This window comes from Telmatherina bonti (assembly GCF_933228915.1).
Source record: "Telmatherina bonti genome assembly, chromosome: 10".
NCBI lineage: Eukaryota > Metazoa > Chordata > Actinopteri > Atheriniformes > Telmatherinidae > Telmatherina > Telmatherina bonti.
Genome location: NC_136628.1, coordinates 31,088,353 through 31,112,906, shown reverse-complemented (window position 1 = coordinate 31,112,906; position 24,554 = coordinate 31,088,353). Strand labels below are relative to the sequence as shown.

The 24,554-nt window shown below is 39.6% G+C and overlaps 1 protein-coding gene across 1 annotated transcript in view; it reads right to left on the bottom strand.

Annotated features, from left to right (window-relative positions):
• Positions 1 to 24,554, bottom strand: part of uvrag (UV radiation resistance associated gene) — a 124,738-nt gene that overhangs the window by 68,574 nt on the left and 31,610 nt on the right. Inside the window, exons 9-12 of the mRNA XM_079247243.1 lie at positions 18,991 to 19,075; positions 13,421 to 13,508; positions 13,006 to 13,066; positions 7,861 to 8,026 (exon numbers count right to left, since the gene is read on the bottom strand). Of these exons, the coding sequence (XP_079103369.1) occupies positions 7,861 to 8,026; positions 13,006 to 13,066; positions 13,421 to 13,508; positions 18,991 to 19,075 (400 nt within the window). The remainder of the gene's footprint in view (positions 1 to 7,860; positions 8,027 to 13,005; positions 13,067 to 13,420; positions 13,509 to 18,990; positions 19,076 to 24,554) is intronic.

The window sequence follows — 24,554 nt, the reverse complement described above, 5'->3', positions numbered from 1 at the left end:
GGCCTTAAGATAAGACCCATATACCGTAACACTGGTACGGCTATAAACATGCTGCCAGTATGGCATTAAAAATGTAGAGAATGCCGCAGCTTCGATCAGTTTCCTTCTCTACCAATAAACAAAGATGCAACACTTTAATGAGACCCGGTGCTTTCTGTCTGCTGCATCTTTCTGGAAGCCATTTGCCGCAGATGCTTCTTATTATCTTTTTAATGAAGAATGCACAAAAACCGCTTGCATAGACCACACAACAGCATGACCCCGAGATGATGGGCTGTTTATCCAGCTAACCTGTCAACTTTGTGGAGACTCCCTTACTTCTTTTGAGCTATTATAAACATAACATCACCGCTATTGTCCTGGAGCAATTTGGCAGGAAACCTCAAAGACGGGTAAACATTCTGTCCAGTCCTGGAGAGTCTTTGTAGATGACACGAGGACTCAAATAATGGAGAAAGTTTGATTTAAAGATACAGGCTTTCAAGCTGGCTGACTCAGCCATCTCCTCTATGAAACATACAGTAACCATGTAAGTAATACATAACGCATGATTCTAACAGAAAATAATGGGTAGTAATATCAGAAAACTTACACCTTGGTCTCCTCTACTATTAATAATATATATTCTAAACTAAGCATCATTCTGTAGAACATAAACTCCATTTTCAGCTAAAGATTTTGTACAATTATCTTTTTTTTTTTTCATGAAAAACAGAATGAAAAGCAAGTTTTGTTTAAGAAAAATTTACTTTTACTTACACTGATGTGTACAGTACACCAAGGATGTGAAAAACACATATTACTTTAATCTGTGTCCTTCAAACAGACACGGTGTCTTTAACATGTCCTGCTGCTTCACAGTGCTCCTCCTCAGTTATGCACGGGTCTGACACAGCTGGGTGTTATTCCCTCTCTTCTCCTGAGCACCTGGTCCACAGTAAGAGACATGAAACTTCACAAGCGCCAGAACAAAACCATCTTTTCTCTGAGCCTCGTCTTAACCTGGCCTCCCTCCTCAGGCATTCACGTAACACTCAGCACCTCCACCAAGGCTTCTTTTGAACCATGTAGAAATGCTTAAATCCCAGTTACACCTATTTTCCCTAAGCTAGTGACACAGATATTATTTAATACTTTAAGGCAAAGTTATTTCAATACTTTTGACCAACTTTAAGAAGCAGTTCTTGATTTGCAAAAAGCTGTGTTCTGGTCTCTATCACTCGCTGGACATCTGGATCGCATCTCAGCGTTTCTCTCCTCCATGCAATCAGACATTGGAACTCTCCAGAATGTGGGCGAAACACATTGTTCAAGATCACTGATTGCAGGAAGAATCTCCAAATTTTGCCATCCTAAAAACGCCAAACCGTGCCAAGTGCCAAAAAGTCCGCTCATCTTACAGACCTTATTGTTTTATATAAAATCTTACAAAGGCCATTTTGAAATTCTGGCCCATGTTCAGAAGTCTAATAAAATTCACATCAACAGAGGCCTCGACAATGTGGCAAAACCCGTTAAAATGTGAAATAAGGCAGTCGTTATTCTAACTCGCAAGTGGGAAAGGCTGAAGTGATATTAGCCAAACTCAAAGGTTGAACAATATTCGCATTCTTCTCACCGCACTTAAAGGCCTGGAGCTTGTAACACTCCAATAGACAGTGACACAAAGAAACATTCCTCTGCTCTCTTTTACAGCCAGCTCAAAAAGCATTTAGCATTGAACAGTAAAAAAAAAAAAAAAAAAAGCACAAATTGTTCTAATTAACTGTGGTAGAGCTGCAGAAAGGGACTGCGGAGCCTCAGCGACAAAGATGGAAAGTTACCTCAGAATAACAAAGATTCATCAAACTGATAAGTTGAACATATTGAGAAGGAACTGGGTTAAAACAATCACCATTAACCAGGAGCTTGCGATGCAATATGCAGCTGAAACCAGATTAGGTTCCTAACCAAGCAGCACGACTTGCTTTCTAATCAGACTGCACTTTGACAAACTGAACCTATAGCACCTCACTTATCACCCCTGGTTACCTCCTTCCGACACTTTAATTACCCCCTTTTTGTACACTTTCAAATCCCATTTAGTTGCTTTCCATCTTCCAACACATCATTCTGCTTCGCTTCTGCTGCCCAGCGGGGCCTCAGAGATCATTAGCATGTCGAAGGACGGTGAACGTTAGCTGAAGCGTTTGGCCTCATTCAGGGATACCTCAGAGCGTCATGTCACGACCGCTCAACAAGCTACGGCTTACTTCTTTCGCTGTCTTACGTTGATGTAAATATCCTGCTTGGTAGGACTGGAAATGTGTTAAATGACTCCCAGTGAGCCTCTCCATCTGTTTTCAGACAAAAATCACTCACACAAAGAGGCTGCTGCTCAATCACTGGGTTGTCTGATAACGTCTCTCTTTGTTTCACACACTCTCTTCCAGCTGCTTGTCATCATATGGAAGTCATATGTGGATGTGAAAGTGTCGGTGCTTATTTAAACGTCAGTTCCCTAAATGTGCGTTCGCTGAGGAAAAAGAAGGTCTCGTGTTTTGACTGTGAATGCAGCAAAAAAAAGTGAATCACACAGGAGTTGTTATTTTTGTCTGCCATGCTCCTTCATAAACAGCTGACCTGAGAGTGTTAAAAGATGAGATTAAAAAAAGTAAAAAACCAAAGTATAGTGAAGCTTGCTATTCCAGACCTGTTCAGACAATCCCATGTGGTTTGCATTTCTTCTATTACAGATGTAAATAAGTGACCATAAAAAGCCCTCTATAAGTTTTAAACACCTCTTCCTTTCAGCCCAACAACATGCAGTAGATTTCACTGCACAAAAAATATATAAAACGGCCCAAAAAAGCTCCAAAAGGAACCCAAAACAGACATGTGACTTAAGATTTGGGGCATTATTAGCAAAGCAGCTGAACAGAACGCTTGCTTCTCCTAGCAACACATGCTTAAAGCAAACGTTCCTCACCCCTCCAACGTTCTCACTTCCTGAAGGGAGGTCTTGCATGTGTGGAATTTCTAATACATACCACAGCATGTCCATCCCTAAGCATGCAATTATCATCACACAGCAGGGTTCTTTTTTCTTTTTCTTAAAAAAAAACAAAAAACAAAAACATTCCTCTGTGATGCATAGTTACAAGACCATAACACACAAAAATAACAATTTCATTACATTGGCCTTTGCTATAATTACAAGCTCCTCTACAATTTATCGCTCACACAAACGACCCCAAAAAAAAGCCCTTAAGGTGCGGCTGGATCATCAGTTTATCGCTCGCTCATGTCGACGCAGTTTTCTTTAATCACAAGCAGGTCGTGAATCAATAAAAAATGATATAATGTTGAAAAGATGAGGAGCTAAAGCGGTTACAAGCCTGGAGCGTGATGGAGACGTGACAAAATGGGCAGTGTGATTTACGGTCTTAGATCTCTGCACACCTGGCTAGACGGTTACCATGGAGACACCAAACAAATGAAGAGGACAACTAAGGTGGTTGCACTCGTCTGAGCGGTGCAACGATGTGGGAGAAAACATGAAGGGTGTGGAAAGCATTAAAGTCAAGAGGTTATTCTGTAATGACAGTGATGGGACTGATAGTTTCAAGTCAGACTAGTCGTCCTTTTTCTTTCTAAATAATAAACTAACTGCACTTTAACATTGCATTTGTGCTCCTTTAAACCACTCAAAGCACTCATATTCAGTCTTTATAGTCATTTACATGGATCTTTTCTCTGTTGTACACACTCACACAAACATGGTTTAGGACAGTTTGCAGCTTTAATAGACGGTGGCAGTTTAAGGCTGAACTCTGGCTGCAGCAGATTAATCCTGGAAGACTCTGAAACCGTTTTCCTGGAATTTGGTTTTACTCAGACCAGATAGTGCAGCGAAGACAGGATATTGTTTTGAGATGCAGCTTAAGGGTATAATAAAGTTGTTGTTTTTTGCAAGAGAAGCAAACAAATGTTGCATGAGTCACAGCGACAGGTGCTGCTTCTCAAAGTCATGGAAGAATCTTTCATGGCTTCAGTTTGGGGTTTGCTGGGTCACTAAATCCCCTGGAAAAATACTTTGACGTCTGGGATCCTTGGAATAATTTGACAGTGACCTTGATTTAGAGAATTTTCACAGATGCCTGCGTGTTTCCCCCCTTTTCATAGATTCAACAGAAATACAAGGGCACAACTTTTTTATGAAGCACAAGTACATGGTGACTTTAAATGATCCAAATGCCAGAAGGGCACCTTCCCCAGCTACTGAAGGGCCAAGCATGGATACACCCAAGCTGCCAAGGAAGCACTGTAAACATTGAGCAATACCACACCTGCATACAGTAGAGACATGCTCTGAGATCCTTCAGAGGCAGATTTACTGTACACGTACCCAGCATGGAGTAAGTTATGACCGATCAGAGCTGGTAAAATACACTTTCCTTTTTCTTGTTATTCATGATCAGAGAAAAGTGACAGACATGAGAAATGAGACGGATTTCACACCTCGATGCCGCTTCCACACTTCAGGTTTGATCATTTTTCTCTACATTCTTGCAGTGCATTCTGATTCTTTATGGCTATTTTATGATACAAAACCTGACATTAAATCGACGGTAAATATTTCACTATGCAGAACACTTCATATTTGCTACGTTAACATAGGAGTTTTAATTTCTGCTTAATTCTGAATAGAAGTTAATTTCGCTTTAAACTGATGAGAAACGACCATGTAAACACTTGAATCCTAATGCAAATTTCTATTCAGAATTGAACTTAATTCCGATGTAAGTTTTCCATAAGTCAAAAAATGAAACCCTGGTGCTCATGGAAGGGTTTGCATAAGTATGAAGAAAGGACTGAATCCAAAAAATTGAAAAAAAAAAAAAAATCCAGGTCCAGGCACTCAAAGTGACCTGAGGAAGGCATAAGCCGATACGCGTTGGTGTATTTTTATGATTCTTGCCCATTTTTAATAAAGGCTTTTTATTGGATCCACTTTGAGTGCCTGGACCTGGATTTTTTCCACATTTTTTGGATTCAGTCCTTTCTTCATCGGTATCCAGTAAGTTTTCATTTTCTAAACGAAAAATGTGATTAATGTAAACTATTTTTTCTGTCTTCAATAAGCACAGAAAGATCTAAAAGCATGCTGTGTGAAGTGTGTGTACGGGCACAGCAAACTCCAGGAAACACACACACAATAATACCAACAGTTTATGGTTCCATACTAAATAAATGAGTTAAAATAAATAATAAAAAGAGACAAAACTAATTATCAGCACTTTCACTGTTTTGGCAAAAAGAGAAAAGCTGAAAACAAATAAAATGGGTCATGCAAAACATGCAAACACTGACACAACTACATGTCCAGTCCCTAACCCTCACCTTAAACCCACCCATGACCCAATTCTAGTCCTAAAAACAAAACTTAACCGAAAAAGATTATTTTATACCCCTGACGACAAAACTGATGTCACCATGTTCACAGAAAGCCACCATTAGTTTTGTTTTGTCTCCAGGAAAAAAAAATATTACACCCAATTCTACAATGTTGTCAAAGTCCCAAATCCAGAGACTTAAAACATAAAAACATCTGGACTGGAAATGTTTCCAGTTCCTGAACAGATTCATTTTGAATAATAATTTCACAGTTTTTTGTGCCAGAGTAAAATCACTGATAAAATGAAATAATCCCAATTCTGAGTCATCAAAATTAAATCTAATCATGATCGTATCTATACTGTGTGAGCTAAATACTTATACTTCCTGACGTGTAGATATGTAATGAGTGATTATTCACACGTGTTTCTTCTATGCAATGATTTGGTCGTTTAGAAGCATTTCCATTGTTTAGTTGACTTGTAATTAATAGCAGCAAAAAAAAGCAAAATAAAATTCTACGTCTCAACATAATTCAAAACAGATGACCTATTAAAAAAAACAACAAAAGACAAATTAGCTGTAGTGACCAAAACCGTTTTGTGTATCAGGCTGTTTATTTATTTAGTTAGGTATTCTAACACGGAGGTCTTTGGGAATCAGGCGTCTGCTCAAAGACCTGCAACCTTTGGCAAATGAGGAATCTTGCATCAGAGGTCAAAGCTCATCCCCACTATATGTTTCCTTTTTCACAGTCTTTCATGTCAGTGTTTGCTTTGCCATAAATAAATACAACTGAGCATCAGAATACTCAAGTCCAAAAATACAGAACTCAGCATTAAACGGCAACGGATGCAGCCATAGAATAGCATTTGCCACCAAAAACATCAGTAAACTGGTTATAAGAAATGATCCACTGGCCTAAAACATCATAAGTCAGTCTTTACATCTTGCACATCTCAAATAAATGTAATAAAATCAGTTAAATGAACCATATAAACATAAACACATCACTCTAATATACAATTAATATGATGTTGAGAATTCATTTGTTGATGTGATGAGCTGCAGTCATGGTGACTTTTCCCGGGGCCCCTGTTTCACCTTGTGTTTTACATTAACTACTATATAAATTACCTAAAAAAGACAAGAGAAGTGGGCCAAAAGGAAGTGTTTTAGTCAGTTTGTTTGCATAAAGAGGGCCTGCAAAGAAAAACTCAATATTTCATAGCTGAAAATGTTCATTTTGACTAAAAACAGAAGAGAAGCTGCCTGCAAGAAACAGACTGAAGCAGAGCCTTAATGTAAGTAAAATCGTTTAAAACTAGAGACAGCAGCTTGGTGTGACTCTTTGGTTGATTTTTTTTTATTTATTTATTTTTTTAAATAGAGTGAAAGAAAAGAAACTATTCAGATGAAATTAGGTTAAAAAGTCCAGCGCGGACAAAGGGAAGAGTCACAAAACAGCAACTCTTATTTAAACAGCAGTCTGTGAGGTTACTGCGGCTTTAATCACCAGGCCACCTCGACTCGATCTGCTTTTCTTTCCACCAGCTGAGGCGCTGTGTGGACCTTTTTATGAACCTGGATCACAGTTTTAGGAGAGTTTAATGGGATCATCAGCTCGCCCACAAATCCTGCTCGTTTTCTGTAAGTTGAGCAGGACAACGTATCTGTTGTTTTCCGTCAGTAAAGGTGAGAGTTTCATAGTGGGAATTGTTCATTTTTTGATCGTTTTTAAGGTACTAGTTGGGCAAGCACCGCAGTACATGTCCAAGCTTCACCCAGTTCCCAGGACTGTCCGCTCCTCAGACACAAGGCTTTTATATGTTCCATGAACACAATTAAAAAAGAAGAGGGGACACAGCTTTTGCTGCGGCTGCCCCGCATCTGTGGATATCAGATGCAACCCCCACCTCCATTTCAGCTTTTCAGTCCTGGTTAAAAACTCACCTTTACTCCCTGGACTTCTCACACATTAATTCCATGTCTGTCAGTAGGGTTCATCTGAGTATGTTTTTCCTTTTTAATTGTTGTGTTTGCCTGTTCTTTTTCTTTCTTTTGTGTTTTGTTTTGTTTTTTTTAACTCTGTAAAGCCCTTTGGTCAGAATGTACTGTGCTTAAATGTGCTATTTATGTAAAACTTATTAACTTACTCACTTCTGTGTGGAAGGTAGAAATTCAGACGCAAATTTGGATAAATTAGCCAAAAGATATAACTCAGGCAGCAGACTTGGATCGTTGAGCACACCAGACGGCATGAGTGTTACAGACCACCTCAGACTCCAACATACCTCTCATGGTCTGTCCAGTAGCTTTGACATAAATGCCGCTCAGTTTAAAATTCCTTCCTCATATTGAAAAAGTGTCTAAAATGTAAATTCATATGAACTAAAGGCAAAAAGTGCATGCCATTTGCTTCCACATAAACATTTGTGTTCCTTGACATTTGGCGTTTCCATGTCGGGTACAGAGCGTACTCACTCTCTCTCCTTCTCCGTGAGCCTGTCGGTGATGGTGTCCCTGATGGAGGAGCGGGAACCCTTGTGGATCACCGGATAGCGAAGAGGAATCTGAAGGAAGCAGGAGATCATCAGGACCAGGTGTGCTGTATAACCCAGGGCAACGGCCACGCTCCCGTCATCCTTTGCTGCGGGACAGATTGGGTTTTATTCAGCCGGGTAGCGTTAGGAGCTGTTAGGGAATCAACATTAACATATCAAAGTCTCTGACCTCATCATTCAAAGCAAATCAAACTCAAAACTGCAGCATTTTATTCAACCAAAAAGTGGTCCAAAACTTCAAAGCATACATTATTCACCAGCGTCTGTTTTGCTTGGAGTTTTATTACATGAAAAATAAACTGCACAAGGTTTTTTTTTTTTTTTCTTTTTACAAGATGCACATTTTGGATTCCACATCATGTGAATCCAAACAAAAGCGAAGATTCGTCCGAAGAAAAGATAGACTTGTAACAGAGTATTCACTGGAAGACAAGGAGTTGCATTCATGTGGGAATGTGTTTTGACAGTTTCAGAATTTGGCAAAGCACACAGTAACAAAACCTGTTGGCTGCACTGGCATTCCCAGTTTCTATCAGATATGTGCCTGGGAAGGAAAAAAAAAAAACTTAACATTTACTGTAACAATCGCCTGTTCAGCTCAGATAACTTGGAATGCAAACCTGGATTCCTTTGAGAACACTGTCAGACAGGCGAATTAAAGAAACCAACTCGCTTTTAAGACAAGATGTTGAGCGGTTTCCCGTCCATAAACAGCAGCAGGACACAACTGGAGGCAAAGACGTAAAAGAAATCATTCTGATTTTTATTTAAAAGCTTTGAAATAATCAAGTCTGGCAACAAAATGGCATCCTCCTTGGCTCATACTGGATTTTATGTTTTATTTTATGGCAGTGGTTGTGTTTAGAGTTTGGGTATTTCATTTCTCAAAGCCACAAGTCAACTGAGCAGGAGTGAAGGAATACAAGTATGGGTAGTAGGGCTGTGACAGTATGCTTTTGTCCCAATGCGATTCCAATTTTTTGGTTGCCGATTCTATCTAAATTTCAATTCTCACAATTTTTCGATATTGCTGATTTTTGTAGATTAATAACAAAAAAAATGTCTAAAAATTTTTTTTTCCTCATCATTTTTCATATGAGGATTTATATGAGGAAAAAACAACACAGTAGCCAGACCATCATTCTGCTGCTATAATGCCCAAGAAGACAAGTAAAAAGATCAATAAAAATGACAAAAATGGATTACTTTTATGTATTTGAAAAAAAACAAAAAAACTTTTGATTTTTTTATTAACTAAAAAATCTATTTTAAAATTGTGAAGCAAAAAAAAATAAAAAAAATCGATTTTTCGATTAGATTTTCCACCCTTAATGGGTCGTGAGAAGAAGATACATGAAGTTCTCCATTAACCCTGTTCTTCAGCCAACAGCACACAATCAGTTGTTTGCTCGCTGCTTGACGTTTACCTCCACTGTACTGAAGGCCAAAGCCTTCGGTGCATTGACTGTTCCTATGGTCTTCTCCTGGTGCTGGTAAAAAACAATTTAAACAGGTGGAGTGTAACAGCAGGAAAGCGGTGGAGACGGGGAGAGGTATTCTTGAATTATGGGCCCGGTGGGGCTCACCAGCTGGGAGGAAGGGTAGCTGAAGAATGTTGAGTGGACACACTGGCTGATGTGTTTGCAGTCTTACAGAAGAGCCTCAGATTAAAGCCAACCAGTTATTACCCATACAAAACCCCCAAAAGATTACCCCTGAAGCCATGGGAGATATCGAGAGGTCATTAAGTCATCAAGTGTTTGCTGCTGTTAACAGTAAATCCTATTCATCCCTGAACAAATCACCTCCACCAAGATAACCAGGGATTTTTGGCTGCAACTGCTGGCTAACAGCGTTATATTGTGGGTTCCCCAACACCACATGTAGGGCTGCCACCTTCCAGACATTAAAATAAGCCCAGGTGGGTGGGGCGTCCAGCAGTGGTTTGTTTTGTGCTAGTGTCTGAAGTAAGGAAGGGAGGAAGTAGGCAACCCTAACTACATGCTGGATGTTAGACCCTAAGGTTTTGATGCAGTTTCACTGGAGTGGTAAAGGCAGATACAAAACCTTCTTGTGAAAAGACTTAATGAGCCTGCGGTAGTGCTGAAAAATAAGTCCAACAGCAGCCAAGTAGGAATCACAAAAGCTAAACCTAAAACTACCATCGCCATCTTGGCAGAGGCATGCATGTCGTTTCGCCCGGAAAATACAAGTACGGGCAAAGAGGTGGAGCTAAGAGGGGGGCTGTGAGCGTCATGGTGGATGATTGACATCGAGTGAACTCCGAGCTGCCTGTAACCGAGCTAACCCGGAGATAACAGGAGATAACAGGAGCTAACCAGCTAACAGAGATAAGCGGGCTAAAGCTAAGTCATGTTGTTATCCGGCTAAAAACCTCGGTTGTTCTTCTGACCTGAAGCCGGAGATCGGGTACCTGTCAATCAAAAGGACACGCCCCTGAATATGCCGAACTTTGAGATTAAATTACTTTTAAATGGGCGAGTTAGAAAAAAATTCACTCCTCCCACAGTTGTCATGAAGGTAAACCTGATCTCTTAAATCTAAAACGGATTTTTGAACCAGGCTGTAAACATGTTTATTTCTGCTGTGAAGTTGGTCTTTTTAACATGGGAGTCTATGGGGATTGGCTCTGTTTTGAAGCCCCTAGCGGATGAGGGGGGGTACTGCAGTTTTCTGCACTTCTGCAGAGGCTTCACTTTTAACCGCCGGAGGCTTCGTCCATCTTTCATATACGGTCTATGGTGGCATCCCATCCCAGCCATCAGGAAGGACGAAAACCAAAACATTTATCATTCTCACTACATTCTTTACAATCATCTGTTTTATTCGTATGTTTTGGCAGCATCAGTATGCCCCTTTCTCCCTCTTCACAGCATTACTATGCATTAGATAATACTTGTTAAAGTCAATAAAAAAGTGTGAAGTGAGGTGTTTTTCGGAACTGGTGTCCCAACATGTATCTCGGGTGATCTGACCACAAATGCACAGCGTTAAACACAGCTGTGAACACACTCAGAAAGTGGTGGGGATTGATTCTGATCTGATCACGTTTTTATTGCAATTGATTTCTGAAAGCTGACTAGGTTTTGCAGCTCTAAATATGTTGATTTAGAGAAACATGTGGTAAAAAGAGTCCTTCACTAGTTAACACTGACCTATGCAAATACCATAATGCAGGTTTAAACAGAGCATTGCAGTGTAAGAAGATGAGAAATGTTGCTGTACTTAAGAGTGGCTTTAATGTCAGAGCTAACTGGTGCATATTGAATTTCCCTTTTGGGATTAATAAAGTATTTTTCATTTAATTTCATTTCATTTAGCTATTTTTCTGCAGAGATTGTTTCCAAATGAAAGCTACATAAGGTTTAATAACCCATTTACACTTAAGCTACAATGATTAAAGAGGGTAGAAGCTGACCAGAGCTCCAGATCTGACCTGTCCACAGTCCTGGACGCATTTTAAAGACTCCGAATGTTTAGCAAACTGTACATTTTTCTGTTCCTTTGTGCTTCACATAACATACAGCAAACTCCAGGTACAGCATGCCAGTAGGGCTATTATGTAATATGGATGTATTACCCTGTGAGCGGGTGTTGTTTTTCAAAAACAGATTCAGAATTAAAACTACAAAGAGTTTAAGAGGTTCAGTGTGCGTGTGTGTGTGTGTGTGTGTGTGTGTGTGTTCAGTCAGCAGATGTCATGCTGACACTCTGATGCTCTGTAAAATTCAAAGAAATTATGTAACGCTCCTCACCTGCAATAATTGTGTATAAAGCTTGTGTAAAATTGTGTAAAAATGTTTCTGATAGCATTTCTTTTTTTGTGTGTGTGTGTTTTGTCGAGCACTTAAGCAAGCAGAATGATGGTCTGGATGTGGTTCTGCTGAGCAAATTTACTTTGTCGAGGGAAGCTTTACTGGTATAATAATCCCCTTGATTTTCTGGATTCTTATGTTATTTCTCTATTTATTTTGCGAAATTGTAATACAGAGTTTCTACTGCTGGACCAGACAGGAGAGGATAGAAGAGGGACAGAAAGACAAAGGGAAAGAGAAAGAAGACAAAACACCTCATAGAGAAAGAAGAAGAGTGAGAGATAAAGAGAGAAAAAAAGAAAAAACAGATATAAGCACATATATATGCATATACCCCCATACACATTTGCCTATGTAAAGACATATACGTACACACACATATACACAAACAAGCCAACCTTAGATTCATATCCTCCCTGAGGAGGACTAAGCTATCAACTGTGAGGAGCATCAAAAACTATCAGGTTAAATATAAATGAGAAACAAAAGATAACTAGCTGTTGTTAGTGAATAAACCTGCAGACGACTCAGTGACTGTATCACATGAAGAACATACAGAGTGGAACGTGTTCAGAGAAGAGTGATCGTACATATGTGACCCCGCCCACACAAAGGCAAGAGGCAGGCCAGGAGAACCCCGAGGTTCTCCTGAAAGCATTTCTGATGTCTGACTGTGTGATGTTGGCTTCAAGCTACATTAGGACACATTTAGGGGATGCAGTTATGCCAGATGAAAACATGGGCTTCTTCCTGGGCGGCCAGTGTTACTACCAAGTGTGTAAAAAGTCTGAGTGAATTGTCATTGGAAGCAGGGGTGAACATAAAGTTTCTATCCTCTGATGACAAAGCTGTGACAAAAACCAAACAACAAATACCAGCAAGGTAGAGCGTCCCTCTGGTGGATCTACTCCAACACCAGGTGATGTTTAAAGCTTAAAATGACTTACAGCCAAACTGCTCAGCTGCTCGGCTGTTAATGAGTCCCCAGCATCATGCAGCCGAACGTTGCCATAGCAATAAATAAATATTTGCAGAACTGCAAACCATGAGTAGCTTGAGTTATGATATAGACACGGTTTTAAAACTGTAAAATATTGAGAGTTCCTGCACCAAACATCCACCTGCGACTTCCAGCTCCAGAGTTAAGACAAAACCCACGGCTCAGCATTGCTTTTCACAGCCTGTCCTCCTGTAACTCATAACACACATGCAGGCACACAATAAATTACCTTGAAAGTCCTCCGAGTTTGGCAGCTTCACTCCACAGATGACATAATCCGATTGATTGGCCTGTTGATTTAAATAAGAGGTTTTATATTAAAGACAATAAACCTGCACAGGATGAAACCTCACGGGATGAACGGCTTTACGGCTGGCAGAGAGATTCGCTTTCATTCATTCGGTTATCGTTGAGGTTATGAGAGCATTTCAGCGTTTAGTTTATCAAATATCCTGCAAAACGGTGATCGAAAGCGATATATAAGGTGTGTTACAGAAATGGCATGGCTTTAGCGAATCTCTACAGTGATATTAGAAATACGATATTCTTTCAGAACTGTGTCAAAGTTTCACAACCAGCTGATGATCCACAGTTGCCACGTTAAGAATTCATCCTGCAGAAATGTACAACCAGGCCTCGCTTACCACATCGATCGGGTAGATGTAGGAGAGCTCGGAGAGGAGCTGACGACAGCGGAAGGTGAGCTGAGCGTTGGACTTGAGAAACTGCTCTCTGAGGAGATGAAAACACACACACACACACACACACACACAAGACAAAATGAGCAACAGTGTGACAGGAGGAGACAAAAAAGGACAGAGGAGTTAATAGGGAAAAGGAGGAGTAGGGATATAGGAGCATAGAAGGAGATCTGAGGACACAGAAGAAATTCTGCAGAATTTTAAAGGCACATTACGTAACTTTTTGACTGTAAAACTCTGCGTCCTAGACTTGTTCGATGACACAGTGACATCTATCATATGCATTTCTGCAGCGTCCCAAAGCTAAGAAATCGCAATAAACAACTTTTACATGCAGGACACGACGTGACATTGCAGCAGAGTTTTGCTTCACGGTATAAAAACACACTGGCTGTTTTGAACACACAACGTCGCTGATTCAGCAAAGAAATGCAAGAAGATAAAAGGAGAGAAAAGGATAAAACGAGTCATCGTAAGATCGTCTTTTGCTGGCTGGAGAGAGAACAGAACAGGTAGGATGCAGAACGGATGCCGAATTAGCCGTCGATAGGGGGCGCATGACGGGAAAATGGAAAGAAGTTCTGTAGTGTGTCTTTAAAGTTCAGTCATTTAAAGGTTTTAAATGACTGAACAATCTGATTCACAAAAAAAATCAATTAAACACAATAAAGAGCCTTTTATTTAAAACGGAACATGATTTTCCTCATTTGCATGAACAATGTCAAGTGTGTGCGTACATGTCAGGGAGGAAGTCTTTTTCTTGGGTGTCCTCTACAATACTCAGAGCTTTGCATGTGGAGCGGTGTGGGTAATAGCCCATCATTTCATGCACATGAAAAGGGATTTTTGGGGAAAGCAGTAATTGAATGTGAGACATCCTTGCACAAATGCTCCTCACCTTTCACTTAAATATCCTATTTGGCCTTGCCTGTGGTTAGTGATCTCTTATTTCTATTTTCTCAGTGTGCAGCCGCTTCGTATGTGCGAGAGAGCACATAGGCTGGTGTGTGACAATCGTTTGATCTGAAATCACTCAATTCCAGCAGGCTGCTGCTTGATACATCTGGCAAACCCGCAGGAAAAACCATTTGAAATCTTCTTTTCAGAAAACATACACGTTTATCCCCAGATTGTGTCTGAAAACCTGTAGTGTTTTTTTTTTTTTTCCTATCTCTTTCCCTTTAAATCTACTTACTTATCTTTGCACTTTGCAAAGCTAACGTGCTGCTTTGCCATACAACGTTGTAAAAAGATACATCAAAATGTCATCTATCTTCTTACTGAACCCTGCTAGATTTATATACAAAAATAAAATTAAAAATTTAAAAAAATTTTTAAAAAAGCACACACACTTAAAGTGGGGCAAAACCAGCGGTGTAGGAACTATATTTAGAACTTGGATACCCTCAATTTCTTATTTACAAACTCTGATTTTGCACATATTTATCTATTTTAGGTGTGATTAAGATGAACTCATCTGAGATAACAAAAAGAGGAAACATCTCTACTCACAGAGGTAAGAAAAGTGACCCAACCCAGCTTTCATGAAAGGGTTAACATATCAAAAAAACTGAATTCATCTGTAATATTCAGTTGTGACAAGCGCTGGGTGATACAACCTCAAAGTCAATATCATGATTAACTTAACAGGTTAACTCAGTTGTGATTAATTAGCTGTGATTTAAGCATAATTGCATTTTTGGCTGCCATAGCTAGCTGAAAACTTTTACTGCAACTATTTTGATAATACAAAGCATTTATTGTGGAATAAGTTAAATTAAACATAAAACCTTAATATATCCGTCATTTAACTAATATTCATTCATTTACAGTGCCTTGCAAAAGTATTCACCCCCCCTTGGCCTTTTACCTAATTTGTTACATTGCAACCTCTAATTTGACTATTTTTTCAAATCAGAATTATATTTGATGGATCTGCACAAAACAGTCCAAGTTTTGAAGTGAAATGAGAAATATAAATACAAAAAAAATAAATAAATAAATAAAAAACTGAAAATTGCCATGTGCAAATGTGTTCACCCCCTTTGTTATGAAGGCCCTAAAATGTTCTGGTTCAACCAATTCCCTTCAGAAGTCACACTATGAGTGAAACAAAGTTAACCTCTGTCCAATCTAAGTGTCACATGATCTATCAGTATATATACACCTCTTCTGAAGGGTCTCAGACGCTGCAACATCTAACCAAACACCACTATGAAGACCAAAGAACTCTTCAAACAAGTCAGAGACAAAGTTGTTAAGAAGTACAAGTCTGGGTTAGCCTATAAAAATAATATCTAAATCTTTGATGATCCCCAGGAGCACCATAAAATCCATCATCATAACATGGAAAGAACATGGTACCACAACAAACCTGCCAAGAGAGGGCCGCCCACCAAAACTGACAGACCGGGCAAGGAGGGCATTAATCAGAGAGGCAGTCCAGAGACTGAAGGTAACCCTGGAGGAGCTGCAGAGTTCCACAGCAGAGGCTGGAGTATCTGTCCACAGGACCACAATAAGCCGTACACTCCACAGAGCTGGGCTGTATGGAAGGGTGGCCAGAAGAAAGCCATTACTTGCTGCTAAAAATAAGAAGGCACGTTTTGACTTTGCACAAAGGCTTGTTGGAGATTGTCAAAATGTATGGAGAAAGGTGCTCTGGTCAGATGAGACTAAAACTGAGCTTTTTGGCCATCAAGGAAAACGGTATGTCTGGCGCACACCTAACACACTCAATTCAATTCAACTTTATTTGTATAGCATCACTTCCCAACAATGTTGTCACAGGGCACTTTACATACACGAATCAACATACACATCATTTCGAGCCAATTCATACATATCCTATAATAGAAACCAACTGATTGCATCGAGTCGTGACTTCAACCCAGTCAACCCATCCTGAGCATGCATGCGGCGGCAGTGGGAAGGAAAAAACTCCCCTTTAACAGGAAGAAAACCTCCATCAGAACCCGGCTCAGGGAGGGCAGCCTTCTGCCTCGACACATCCTATCACCCCAAGAACACCATTCCCACAGTGAAACATGGTGGTGGCAGCATCATGCTGTGGGGATGTTTTTCAGCAACAGGCACTAGGAAACTGGTCCGAGTTGAGGGAAAGATGGATGGGGCTAAATATAGAAATATTCTTGAGCAAAACCTCTATCAATCTGTCAGTGATCTGAGACTAGGAAGGAGGTTAGCATACTGTTAAAGCAACACTTTAGTGCCTTAAGGAGACAAATGTAAATGTGTTGGAATGGCCTAGTCAAAGTCCAGACCTCAATCCAATTGAGAATCTGTGGTCAGACTTAAAGATTGCTGTTCATAAGCGCAAACCATCAAACCTGAAGGAGCTGGAGCAGTTTTCCCTTGAAGAATGGGCAAAAATCCCAGCGGTAAGATGTGGTAAACTCGTAGAGACTTGCAGCTGTGATCACCGCCAAAGGTGGCTCTACAAAGTACTGACATTGAGAGGGGTGAATACTTATGCACAAAGATGTTTTCTGTTCTTCTCTCTCATTTGATGTTTGCTTCACAATAAAAAAACACGTCACATCTTCAAAGTTGTGGGCATGTTCTGTAAATTAAATGTTGCAAACCCTTGAACAATCCATTTTGATTCCAGGCTGTGGGGTAACGAAACACGAAAAATGTCAAGGGGGCTGAATACTTTTGCAAGGCACTGTATTGAAGAGATATTTAAATTTCCAAATATTTGACAAAAATCAAGTTTAGGTCGATTATTGGTTCTTTGATTCATTTTCCTTTAACTGCTCATTGATGGGGTAATTATATTTTATGTTAATGAAAGCCTGAGTTAATAAAAAATGTGAACTTTTATTATTCAATTAATGAAAAAATACAAAGTATCCTGAAAATACCTGTGTACATATAGAGTAATGTGTAAAACTTGACAAGATTAACTCTTCATCACGGTCTGAAGCCTGCTGGACAAGCTGCCTTCTGACTTTTGTCAGGAGTCCGGTAATAATTCTCCAGGCTTTTTGAGGGACTTTCCGAAGCTCATCTTTGTATCTTTTTTAGCCTTTTGGTCCATTCTCTCCCACGCTGCTTCAATAACGATGAAGTCCAGGTTCTGACTCACTGTAACCAATTTGCCCCCATTTGCTTTGCTATGAATGGCTTCTTGACAGCCATCCTTCCATAGAGACCACTATGAATCTTAGATGGATCAAAAGGTTCATCCCTCAGATCTTTGCTTGTTTTTTCCATATTTTCTTAAGGTGATCCCTGAAAAGTAAAAAGATCACCTTAAACTGGCGTCCTTCCCTACAGTTTAAGGATCCTCATCGCAGAAATGTGTCAGGTTTTCAGCTAATAGCTCTTTGGGAATGACCTTGTTGGTTAAATAAATAAAAAAAAATAGATAAATAAATAAACACTATATCTACCAAACTGTTATTGATGGCTTTTTTTCATGAATGTAGTACAAGTAATAGAAACTACGTGTCTTCTTTATTCAGGCCAAAGATGCATAAAAATTATATTTAAAATATTTTGGTTCAGCAGTTACGTATAAAACAACAGTATTTCGTTCTTTGACTTTGAGAGCCTTTTGATAATTTAAAGATTTACCAGGTTAAGTTGTTAAATGTAACAATATAAAAGAAAAAAGAAAGAAAAAGGCAAAAGAAAAATAACCTTCCTCGGTCTGACTGGACACATATTGCTCAAGACAACTTGAGAGAAAAAAAAAAAGAAAAACTGCTGGATAATATATAAAAATATAAATATAAATTATATAAAGTAATGAGAATTGGCTCAGAACTTATCCACAGTACTGGATGCAAAGCTTTTAAAGCTTTTAAAAGGTACAGGAGATAATACGTGTACATGATGATCTTTGCGGAGCTGTAACTAAGGACGCTGGGTGGTGTCTTTCAGCCCCGGTTTTTAGAGAAGACCTCTTCACGGTCTGCAGCTACAGATGGACAGAAACAGAAAAAGTGCCCACATCCTCAACACAGTCCCTCTCTGGCTGAATATTTAACAAAATTCAAATTAAACAAGTACTTCCAATAAGCACATAAACAACACATATTTCCAAGGAGTAGATGTTAGGCAGATGTACAAGTGTCGGCTTTAATTTCCTGTTTGCTGGATCTCCTGGCCCATTCTGACCTTCACAGGGCTCCAGTTCACTCTCTGAACATGCCAGGTACTTTTCAGATAAACAAAGCCGCGTCGAGGGCCTGCGCCCACCACAAACATCTCTCCTCAGAGGTAAAGACGGGCCAACGGGCTTTTTGTGCACACTTCTAATTCTAAGTAGAGAAAATCTAAATAAGCAGCGTCCGCCATGAAAACATCCTCATGTTTTGCAAAAGCAAGATGAAAGCTGGGGGCTAATCTTATCACAGTTTAATGAACTGTAGAAACACATTGTACCTTTGTGTTCCCACGGAGAGGGTCCGATGAAGAGAAATGTGTTTAACATGTTTTTCATGGAGAAACAAAGCAATAACTAATTACAGCTTCACACATACCTCTTGGCTGTGCATTCCTTCTGCAGCTTGGTTAAGGATTCCTTCTCCTCCTTTAGACTCTCGTGCTGAGCAGAAAATGCTTCTTCTGACAGAGACAAAAAGAGAAACGAAAATTATCAGGTCTGTGTGCTCCGAATCTGCTACATCTGAACATCCAGGTGGGCTCGTGTTTAGCCATCTGCCTTCATCTGTTCAAACTTTCACACAAGTTCAAACACTGCTTTTGATCATTCAGACTGTTTCCTTTTGACACCACATAAAACCAGATGTACATATGCAGATTATAGGATTTGCCAGACTGTAAATACAGACTTGGGCACATAAATAAAATTAGAAAGATGCTGATGATACAACAAGTAGTGTAAATGCAAGTTCCAGTGCAGCAACAAGTATAATTTCCTATTGCAACATATTATCTTAGATATCAGAGGTTTTGTTGTGTGAATATGACCACAGACATCAGTGAGGTTGGCACAGATTCATCATTCCTGATGTGGTTGAGTTAGCGGCTCAGTGTTCAGGCGACTCATATGAGGCAGCTTGTAAAAAACAAAGTACTTTTCACGTATTTCCGTTTCAAATACATCAATGACTACATGACATTCCTGCTTCAACCATGACACCCTAGTGATCAAGCAATCCATCTGCAGGTGTGAGGTCAGAAAGAAGTGAAGCCACCCCTCATTTCTGCAGAAATGACCCTCATCACCTTATTAATCTCTACACACCCGGGACTCAGACCAAACTGCTGGAAGTCAGGCTTCATTAAGGCTAATGGAGGCTCCAGGCCTTGACAAGACAGAAAAATGTCTTTCATAAAAAGGAAAATGTTTCCCCCACTAAATTCAATCAGTTTCAGACTGCATAGAGATATATGAGAGATTAAATATTTACTAGTGCTGATGCCTTTTGATTTAGAGTTTTTAAATTCTACAATAAAAGCTGGAGGTAAAATATCAGAGGATAAAAAACAACATAAAAACAGTCCTAAATAACAATTTCTTTTGCAAAATTCTGCATCAAAGCAATGTGTATCAACAGTGATGCAGCAGTGGTTTAAGGAGGTAATTTTGTGTAGTCCTTTATGAAATCTGCATTTAAGGTTTCTGTTGAGGCTAATGAAGCACTTCTTGTCACCTTTTACCTTTTCAGTGACTGATTTCAGCCATTATGTTTGGAATTATTTTTATAGTAAGAAAACTACACTTCCTCCTGTCAGTCTAATATTATAGAAATAACATTTACATAAAGCTATTGTGATTATTCAGGTTCATTCAAATCAAACTTTATTTCTATAGCACTTTTCGTGCTTAAAAAAAAAACAATACAAAGTGCTTCACACACTAAAACAATTTATATAAAATACACAAAACATACACACACATACATCCAAAGTCCCCTTTCACCCACCCACAACCACCCTCTCCCGTGCCCTATTAGACCCTATAACAGTTAAAAGAAGACGAATGGCCAGGTACATGTGCACCAGATAAGGAAACGACATCCTCAGGGTGCATCTACACAAACATTTTTATTTCAGTTTTAGAATTTCGTTTCAGGGATTAATGAATCATTTTTAATTTGATATCAAATCTCAGTTCCAGTTGCATAGATGTCCAAACCTTGAAGCTTTGCTGTTTCATAAAAGCTTTTGTCACAGTTTTCAGCACCAGCTCTGGCCTATAAATAACACACATGTACACTGATGTTCTGGCATGACCCCATAACAAACGGGACGCACCAGATCAAGCAACTGGACAGAAAGTATGCAGAAACAACTGGTCCATTTCTCAAAGAGTAGATGGATGAGACAATCTCTTAGAACGTATAAATATTACTAAGGTGCTAGATGGTTTATAATTCATAAAGCGGGACTGGTTTGGAGTCTACTTAAGCATGCAATCACACTTCAAATAGTCTGACAGCAGCTGGTTCAAAAAATGAGCTGCTGAGATTATCAACGTGCATGTGATCAGATGAATCAGAGTACCTGTTATCATATTTCTACTTACATGCATGCTTCTGATATCATAAGGGCACAAGGTGAGAGAGTGATTGAGAAAACAGAGCTACTCTGAAACATCTCAATCAGATTAGCTGGGAAGACAGATAGCAGCTCAGCCAGAGATCAGACAGCCCATCCCTCTGTTCTGAGTGATGACACGAAAACATATTTTAACATGGACTGCATGAGCCTGTGCAGCTCTGCCGCTTTCATGTAATGCCCAGCTCCATCATATCTGTTCTGTCCATCAATCTTCTTCTCCTTTCATCCCTTTAACCTGTTCCAGTTTGTACAGTGGGATGGTATGGAAAGAAAATCCATCGCAGAAACCATGGTAGCACACATGGGGCGCTCAGGATGTTTGTTTCCCAGTAAACGTTCACATAAAACATGAATTACATGTTGCTATAAAATGTGAAGTGGGCTTATAATGAATGTGATGTTGAGAAAATCATGGTTTAGCTGTAAATCAGTCAGAACTTTTTTTTTTTTTTTTAAATTCTGGATGTAAGCCAGTGTTCAGCGAGGTCTCTCTGGTAGCAGATGGTGGACATCACAAAGAAATCCAGCCCAAAAATTTTTTTTTAAAAAGCTGAAGAGGTTTATTCACACTGGCCCGGCCTTTCCGACCCATGTCTAAGAAGTGGACAGGGTGAAATGTGGACATTAACGCTGATGCTGATTCATGTGAGGGGATATAACGTCAGCTGATCCGCAGAGGCTCTCAATGGATTTAGAGGGGAAAAAAAGCAATAACAGCTACCGGTTATATTCACAGGGGAGGGGAGGGAAGGCTAGACTCCCCACTATTTCCCATAATCGCAGATTGTGTAATAGATGTTAACAGATTATTAAATGGTCCATTAAGACACAACATGGAGGACATAAATGAGAATAGGACAAGTACTTTTACGGTCAAATTGTATGTAGCTAAAACTGGGACACAGGCTGGAACATAACTTGTATATCTCATAACATAACTTGTACGTTGAACTTGGCAACTGTAACAGGTGAAGGCTGCAGGGTCAGTAGTGCCATTAGTTATCAAGCAAGATCCTGGACTAAACCTTGGCTGGGAAGGACTTTTCTGTCTGGTGTTTGCATGTTCTCATGTGGGTGTTCTCTAAGTACTCCAGCACAATACATGTTAGATTAACTGGTCCCTCTAAATAGCCCTCAGGAGTGGTTGTTTGTCTCCCTGTGTTGGCCCTGCAATGGACCGGCTACCTTTCCAGGGTGTGCCCTGCCTCTTGCCCAGTGGCTGCTGGGACAGGCAGCGTGCATGCCTGCACAGAAATAATCAGCGAGAAAAAGGAGTAATACCTGAAAGTACAAAACATTTGTTCCTCATTAAACTGACTTCTATTTTCTGACTGGAAACTCAAACTTATCAATTTTACTTTTAAGTTGTGACTTCTAGCTCCAGACTTTCAGAATTAAATCGATAGTTGTAGATTTAATCTCGACCTATAATCATTTTTTACATTTGCACATATTGAGATACAAATTACAAAACTGGAGATACAAGTTACAAAATTTGTCTTTCATATTCTAGCTCTATGAGTTGCTCCCTAGTGACTTAAAATATCCAACACATTTTATTTTTTCCACTTACATTCATTACAATAATGCAGCAGACAGAATAATTATGACTTTATACAGAACAGCAAAAAAAAAAAAAAACACTTTCTATAAGATTAAAAACCTTAAAGGAGCTTAATTGTTTTCATTGTGACATCATGTAGCCTTCATGCATTCTTCAACTCAGCAGAGCGAATAAGTAACACAAAAACAGGCACGAGAGAATCGTGAATTCCATAAAATCAAATTAAGTTAGCCATTAAAACGTCTAGAGGATTGCTATTAAATAGTTTCATAGGGATATATTATACAGGTGTCTGAGAGGGGAAAAAAAACACATAATGGAAGTTTAATAGTAATGAAAATTGTAAGTGTACCATAAAGAATGTTCCATCTTGGAAAAAATATATTTTATTTTCACGCTAATCTGCCAGAGTAGCCTTATTTTTAACCCAAATTCTGCAATGCTATGTGTTAAAATGTTTGAGTATGACGGACAGAGTGTGGTGTCAGAGGAAATAATAAAAAAAAATAAATTAATTAAAAAAAAAAAAAAAGAGAGGAAACCTTTAGAAAGTTGGGCTATTGAGCCATTAGGCAAAGTACTACCTGTTAAACTCTCTGGCAGCCAGCCGGTGAAAGTTGGTGCATAAAGTCAAGCTCCTGCTAAAAAGGGCTCTAATGGTGATCGCTTCAATATGAGACCTTTTCTCCAAGGTGACAAATACCTCCACACACACCAAGCCTTCGAAGGCAAAACTGAGCTTTACACTTTAGAAACTCGGCCACTGACATTTATTGGTCGGGAGCCCTCGCTGTGCTGCTGAGCGTGAGAATAACTACCACTGCTAAGTACAATAAATGCCGCTCACAGGCGTGATTTATGTCGTCTGCTCGAGGTGGAAGGGGGGAAATTAGACGGGAGGAAATTGTGACAAGAGCGTGACCCCGCTGAAACCAAACTGATTCATTTCACTCTGAGGAAAGAACTACTTTTTATTAAAAAAAAAAAAAAAAAAAAGCTGTGACCATGCTCATATGTCGCCAGTTCGAGACGGGGTGAAAGACACATATAGGATATAATGCAATTAGATGTACAATTTCAGCTACCAATCAGCAGACCGACCCGTCAACCTGTCATCAAGGTTTCTCGGCCAGCTGATGTATTTTTAGATAAATTATTCAACCATCCAGGATGGCATAGAGGGACTGCAGATGCATGAAAAAGACATGTACAAAGCAGGCATCAGCATGCCTGCCGCAACTTTCTATTAGTCACTTCTGAAGAAAAAAAGAAAAAAGGATATTTTCATCTCATCTTTTCCTGCAAGCTCTCTCACACACACACACACACACACACACCAGCAGAAACTCCTCGGATATTTGGGTTTTCCAGGCCGCTTGTTTTGAGAAAGGCTGGTTTGCAGGGAATAAAAAGGCTGATAAGAGTTATTTGCTAATGGTCCCAATGAAAGCGCAAGAGCCAGGAAGACCACACGGCCAGGTACACATGAGATCCTAAAGAGATTGAAGAAGAATGGAGATTAATTGTGGATACGGTGCGCCCTCTGTGGATATAATGCATTGTAATGTATTTACACACACTGTTACACTGTCAATAACACTTTAAAAGATACCTGGACCTAATAAACACAGGAATGTATGATGCAGTGAATTAAACGTGCTTCTGATCTGATCAGCACACGACGATCAGTAACAACATTAAAACCACCTGCTTAATAATGTGTCACCATAGAAGCTCTGCTCTGTAGAAACATGGACTGTATAAACCCTCTGAGGGTGTCCTGTGGCATCAGCCACCAATACATTAAAGGGGTGCTATTGTGGTATTTGGAGTTTTCTGAGCTTTCTACAGTGTTACAGTGTTGAATCCTCATCAGACATGTGAACAGCACCGTTTTTTATCACCTAAATGCATGTTTAGTTTGAGTTTGAGTTCCAGCACCCTCTCCGTTCG